At 33.5% G+C, this 7473-nt stretch overlaps 1 protein-coding gene across 1 annotated transcript in view; it reads left to right on the forward strand.

Moving 5' to 3' along the window:
- Positions 1 to 5968: 5968 nt before the first annotated feature.
- The window catches only part of LOC106470711 (ADP,ATP carrier protein-like), a gene marked incomplete at its 3' end in the record, with an annotated part of 3712 nt that continues 2207 nt past the window's right edge, over positions 5969 to 7473 (forward strand). Inside the window, exon 1 of the mRNA XM_013931277.2 lies at positions 5969 to 6198. Within this exon, the coding sequence (XP_013786731.1) occupies positions 6039 to 6198 (160 nt within the window). The remainder of the gene's footprint in view (positions 6199 to 7473) is intronic.

The following is a 7473-nucleotide window of genomic DNA, read 5'->3' on the forward strand; positions in this document are numbered from 1 at the left end:
GAAGGGAGATTAATGAAAACGGAAAAGTACTGAATGTAGCGAATACGTAAAGTTTCAGGTCTCTATGTATTTTAAAATCCTAAGAAAGTTTTGGTTTCATTATAGTGATGTCACTTAACGTTTTTGGTGTGTTTGAAAATCATTTATTTATGGCAAAGCTATCCCTACTTTGAGCTACTGTTTGTTTGCTTTTGAATTTCGCGCAAAGCTACACGAGGGCTATCTGCGCTAGCCGCCCTTAATTTAGCAGTGAAAGACTAGAGGGAAGGCAACTAGTCATCAACACCCACCGCAAACTCTTGGGCTACTCTTTTACCAACGAATAGTGGGATTAACCATCACATTATAACGCCCCCAAGGCTGAAAGGGCGAGCATGTTTGGTGGGATTGAGATTCGAACCCGCGACCCTCAGATTGCGAGTCAAGCGCCCTAACCACCTTTAAATATAATAAATAAAATAGGTAAACATTTTTTGAGTATTTATAGGTAAATAAATTTGGCCAGAGTCATTGGAGTCAAGTAAAACATTTTTATTGCTCGATTTAAATTTATTGCGAATATGAAAATTCAAATTAAGTTATTTGTGTGTCACTTGTTTATTTACAAGTTATTAAAACATCGCTGCGACACATTTTTTTCACAATCCAAGGTCAAACACATTTTCTCCTGACGTATGTACATAACAGGTGTGTGTGTGTGTTTCTTAGAGCACAGCCACATCGAGCTATATGCTGTGTCCACCGAGGAAAATCGAATCCCTGATTTTGGCGTTGTAAACATAAAAGGTAACCTTGCATTATTGTACGTTTGGTTTTACAGCGTGAAAAACGTAAATAAGAAATAGAACAATAAATTTATCTCTTATGATAACTCTCTTTAAAAACAATACATTTTTTTTCTTTCCGAAATATAGCTATAATTTCACCACCCACCGCCAACTCTTGGGCTACTCTTTTACCAACGAATAGTGGGATTGAACGTCGCATTATAACGCCCCTACGGCTGAAAGGGCGAGCATTTTTGGTGTGACGGGGATTCGAACCCGCAGATTGCGAGTCGAGCGCCCTAACCACCAGGCCATGCTGAGCCAACTTCTATTTTTGCAGTGTCGGCTGACACCGTGTTAATTAAAGTTTACTTCTACGTTGAATAACTATAAGATTTCATACTATTATTTACAAAAGTATTACGATCCTAAATGAATGTTAACTGCTACAAGTTTTAAAATTATGAATATTCCAGTATGGTATATTTCACTGAAATGTTGTACTTTTCGAAAGTTTTGCCTAGCGCTTGTTTGTTTATTTGTTTGTAATTAAGCACAAAGCTACACAATGGGCTATTTATGCTCTGTCCACCACGGGTATGGAAACCCGGATTCTAACGTTGCAAGTCCGCAGACATTCCGCTGTGCCGCTAGGGGGAGGGGGCTGCCTAGCGCTAAAACGTTTGTAAAAAGTACTTTTTTAAATCAAATAACAATTATTCAAGAAAACGGCTTCTGTGAAAAAAAAACAAAAACAACAACATTGATCTGTATTCAATAGAGATGGGAATAATTAACCAAGACTCTCATAATGATGGAGGAATCGTGTAAAAGTTAATACTTCCGTAAAATTTGTAGATTATTGATTGTTAATAATTTTAACAGCTTTGTAGAATCTGAAATTCGTCGTAAGTTGTCTGTGACAAATTATATGCTTATTTTGACTTTGTAATAATTTTACAAAGAAAACCTTGGAGACTTATAGCTGACTAACCTACAAGTAACCTTTATTTAAAAAATTTTCAAACTCAATTTCTTAGCCTCCTTCACAACGACATCAACTGGCGCTGTAAAAATAGAAGTTTTAAAATAGAACATGAGCTTCAAACATTGGATATTAGCCAGGCCTCAAGAAGCCGAAGAAACGAGTGGAAAATGTTTGTAGTCTTAAAGAATGGACCTCTGCCCTTTGAAAACGATGAACGAAGAAACGAATTTCTTTTGTTGTGTTTAAAAAAAAAGGAAGCCTTATAAAAGTGGGGTTCACTTTTGAAAACAAGATTTCCACATTATTTACGTAGTATTACCTAACTCATTGACATTGTTAGTCTCAAGTGGGGGGGGGGACACCGTCTTTTGGGAAATGCTATTTTACAGACTCTTATCTGCACTTGCACTTGTCTTGGATGGTTGTTTTTGGAAGGTTTGAATTTTGTTCTCTTCTCTCCACCTCAGCTTTGGGTCACATTATGCAGTCCACTCACAATATCCTTTAAGAGTATAATCCTCCTCATTGATAGAAAATTGGATGAAGATATTTCTTTACACTTTTCAAACGTTATTGGTGCTATGGAAATGAATTCATCTTGTTTCTGTAAGTATTGAATACAACGTTTGACTCTCACAAAATTACTTAGAAAACATTCTTTGAGGCACGGTAATGTAGCGTATGTGATATCTCGCAGATGTCCAGCAAAGCAGAAATACAAGATCCGTTAATAACTGTAGGTTCTTGGATCTTGACTTGCATGTATGTTTCTCAAGAATTGCGTCAGTCGAGTCAAAAAAAAGAAAGAGAATAAAAATGGGTTAAAATATAAATATAAGTACAAATAAACAATATACTCACTGCCGTAGGAAGCAATTTTGGAGTGGTTAGGCCATTGACATTGCTAAAGAAAGTGACACACGATATATACAAAGGACGCCATTTCTAGGGGGATCAGGGGCACGAAAATTTAATGCTATGAGATTGAATCTTGAGCCATTTTAACTACAAATACTGCATACACACAACGTAATGTATTGAATTAAAAGAAGTATATTTTAATACATAAGTTGTAGCTATACATGCCAAGAAAAATTGGTGAGGCCATGGTCTGAATGGCCTTACCACTCCCTACAATGGTACAGAAACTATGGAGAAAGAGATGGTGTGTGATAAACAAGAATTAAAGAAGACTTCAACAGAAAAAAACATTGACTTTTGTCAGTGTGTGTAAGCCCCATTTGTGAGTTAAACTAGGTGAGAGAGAAAGTTAGAGAAATATCTATCTGGAAACGTGCCCCAAGTTAAGTTAAATGTCATGTTATTTTAATCTACTTAAGTACTCTATGTGGAACTCAAGTCTCTACTGTTCACACATGCCGTGAACGAACCCTATTGAAAACGCTAACGTGACAACAATGATGTAAATCGCACTGGCTTAAAGTGAACACGAGAACAAGAAGGACACCCACGAATCGCATAGACTCTTTTTTTTTTTTTTAAGTAACATTAAAAGTAAAAGTACAATGGAAATATATCAGAAACAGAAAGTTTCGGACGAGAGTTTACTGAAATACAACTTTTAAAATAAGAAAGAAGTATAAGAGAAACTGAAGACTATGCAGTACCGGTTCCAGCTTTCCTTAACTGGGGTGGATGGGGCAGTGATACACTAAATGGGACCAAATCAAAAGTAAAAATAAAGTCAGATTAATGGTTTGTTTGTTTGTAATTAAACACAAAGCTACACCAAGGGCTATCTGTGCTCTGCGCACCACGGGTATCGAAACCCGGATTCTAGCGTTGTAAGTCCGCAGACATACCACTGTGCCACTTGGGTGCCAGATTAATGGACAACATTAGTTTGGGGGTTAGCCACATTAAGGGAATCTGGCCCACTGGCTCCCCGCTAGTGCCGGGCCTTAGATTACATAACTAAGGTAAACACTGCAAGTGTAGACACCATATAAACTTTGCATAATTCTATATAAAATCCTTTTAAAATCTGCTCTTCCGGGCCCCAACACTGTCTTCAATTTGTAAATAAATCATCAAGTTCCTGACACAAGAAAACATTATTTGATGCTTTTTAGAGCAGTTGGCCAACGGTCAATGAAGATAAAGAGCAAGTCCACTTGTAACTATCATCTGATTCGCTGACAAGAATAACACAGCTCGCTAATTAAAAACAAACAAACAAACAAAAAAAAACATGTTGGCATTCCTGTAAGAGAATCAGGCAAAAGAAACTTCTTAATCTTCACTTAACCTGACGCCCCTTAAGGAAATTTAAAGTTAGTAACCCACTTGAACACCACTGTGTTCCAATTGTAAAACTATGAAAAACAAGATAATTCCGAAAGGGGTGGGAAACATGTAGTACGTCCCCATACTATAAGTGCAATACATTTGATAAAGCAGCCTTGGAAATTTCTTGTAATAACCCGAAATATTCTTTAGCTATAGGTAACAACTTGGTCTCAAAGATGTTCATCGACCTTCAAGGCATCTGTGCTTACTGTCCAACAAGCCGAAAAAAACTGTCCAGTTGATCAAGTAGAGTAAATGGAGTAGAGATGAAAGAGACTGCACAAAGAGGATAGAAAAACTTCATCCTGTGAGATGTATAAAAAATTCTTATTGGCTCGGTATGTGTATGACGTACAAACTAAGAAAAAGAATAATTTAATGTCTTTGTTGAAGTTTATATAGTAATGAGCAGTTTTAATGAATTACCCTCTAAGTTAGTATGCAGTTGATTAATTACAAAACATAATATTTTTCACTCACAGTCTGTATATAATTTACGAAAGCTTAGAGCTGTCATTTATTTATCCCTTTTGTTTCATAAACATTGTTGTCCCGAAATTTAAAATATCTACATAAAGTGTCTAATTATCAATCATGTTTATAGTTTGTAAATACTCCAAATAACTCTAATTGTTAAAAATAATTTTTTCCCCATTTTTTATTCATTTAAATCATTCTTTTTTCCGGTTAACGACTTTGTAAAATCCAAGCAGGTTGGTCTAATATATCTTCAGAGCAATTAAATTAAAATTTTTTAAAAAATTATATAAATATATTTCAAAAAATGTATCATTTTTACTTTTGTGGCTTCGTTCAAAATCCGTTTTCATACCAATTAGAGTCCTCAAGACACATCAAATATATCAAGTATTAAACTAAAAATAGATTGAGTCAAAAATTCAAAGGATTTAAGAAACAACTTTAAAGAATCTTTATTCTCATACGATATAATATTCATTTCCTCATGATAATACAAAATAAGAGAAATTGAAAAGATTTGTAAATTACATTTAATACTTCTAGCACTTTCGATAAGTGGACCTGACCACTCACAAGTCAACAACAACAAAAAACAGATTCCTATGTCAGGAACGTTAGGGTTTTATCGTTTCTTAAGAATCTAATTCTTTCAATTCTCAAGGTCTATATATATGTATGTGTGTGTGAATCTACAACAAAGAGAGTTGTTATATTGCTTGATGCACTTGTTATACATGTGATATATATAAATACTTAAAGTTTTGAAGTTATTTCATACATACATGGGTTTGATTCACTCAGGTTTTAGTCAGTCCTTTATTTTTTCACGATCGAGTTGCATGAAATTTATGTGATTATTTTATCGGAACCTCGGATAAGTGTCACAACGTTATTTTTTTATGGTTTAACCATAAGTCGATAGTTTGATTAAGGAAGGAAATTATTAATCTTCACGTCACGTTTGAATGACTTAAAATACTTCTTTCATAATTATTCATATTAACACGAACAGTGTATGTAATTATTCTATGGTTATTCTTGTTATTCTACCAACGTTTCTGTGACTGCACTATTTTCCTATCGTTATATATATAGAAAAGTCCCTTAAAACAATTTTTACGAGTTTTATGCATGCAACGTTGGACAACCCGAATAATTCAGTGGTTATATTATGCCTATTACCGATCGCAGCATGTTAGAGGGCGCTGAATTATTCGAGTTAAGCGTCGGATTGCTGTTTTTTCTTAAAGTGATTGGCTAAAATGTTTTATATTAGATTTTTTTAGTATGTTTGATGTGATATTTCTGCATGTTTATTTATATTAAATATATTCTTAAATTTAGAAACAGATATATTTTTGAAAATTGGTCAGGTATTTTTTATTTTGGATTTTATAGTATTGATAGTTTTCTCCGACCAATAAAGTCATTGGTGAAGTCAATGAAGATTTTGTGCCCCTATTTCTTACACAGGTTAGGTATCGATATCAAATATGTCAGGAATTGATGTTGCATCCTTTGCGAAAGATTTTTTGGCTGGTGGAATTGCAGCAGCAATATCCAAGACTGCTGTAGCACCTATAGAACGTGTGAAACTACTTCTGCAAGTACAACATGCTTCTAGACAGATTTCACCGGACAAACATTATAAAGGTGAGTAGATTTATATACAGTAGTCAATGGCTGCCACCGCCATGTTTTTTTTAACTTTAATGCGAAATTATATGTGGTGAATCTGTAGTCGTGTACCTAATGTTAAGAGCTAGTAATTACGGAGGCGTACTTTACGATATATTAGTATTCTATACTGATAGAGAGTATTACAATTATAATTAGTACTAGTGGTAGTAATTGGACTAACGTCATTGATATTTTAATATTTATTTCTGACAATGGTCAGGTATTTGTAAATGAATGTAACTTGTAAGTTTCTAATTTTAATTTCTATACTTTACTCTTTACACTGTAATTTATTGTTAATATTATAGAATTGCCAAGGAATTGTTTGATACTTTGGTAATTCTTCATAAAGTATAGTATTAAATTTAAACTTAAAGTACAAACTTTAATTTAAAGTTCATCTTCAAAGGGCTGATCCTTTTGTTACAGCAAAACTAAAAGAAAGTTACATTTATATAATATAGTTGTTTCTTCCTTGAAACCAATTAATATTTCAAAGACAGAAGGCTTCCAAATCGTTGTCCATTCCACATGAGCTACTTTTGTAAATGAGACCACTCTGAACAAGTTTTAAAATGTTAATGATAATCTTCCTTATAAAATCGACTTGTGAAATTGTTGTTACATTGGTGAGTTTCTAATGTTCACTAAATCAAGTATTCATATTTAACTTGTTCATAGCTCACTCGCAGTAAAAAGTAGAACTCATTCATGTCTTAGTATTTGTTCAATGTTATTATTTCACATTATTTACCAATTCCTGAATAAATTAAAATGGTGTAAGATATAATTTATAGTCTAAAAGAAATTTGTATGGGAATGACATAATCTTTCATTTTGAATGTCATCTAGTACAAATTATGAATTATTAACATGCATAATATGTTCAAACTCCCCGAAGTTAACTCGCATAGTGTAGGACAAAATTATAATACCAGTAGGTTTCTCAATAATTCGGAACCAGAAGTATTTTGTGCACAGAATTTTGAGTGCATGCAAACAATTGTGTTTTACAAATTTATTTACTCCCAATAAGTTTATGTACTCAAGAAAAATTGCGTTGATTTTAACATTCTACTGGTGTTACTGATTCTAGAGTAATCAATCACCAATATCAAACATGTTTACTACTGATTCATGAGGTGGAAATTGAGGTTTATAACCAATAATGGTAATACCAAAAAACATTTTTAATGTGAACATTTTGGTATTTTTTTAACATTCCAACATCAGTGTAAAACCTTAAAA

This window comes from Limulus polyphemus, unplaced genomic scaffold (assembly GCF_000517525.1).
Source record: "Limulus polyphemus unplaced genomic scaffold, Limulus_polyphemus-2.1.2 Scaffold4174, whole genome shotgun sequence".
NCBI lineage: Eukaryota > Metazoa > Arthropoda > Merostomata > Xiphosura > Limulidae > Limulus > Limulus polyphemus.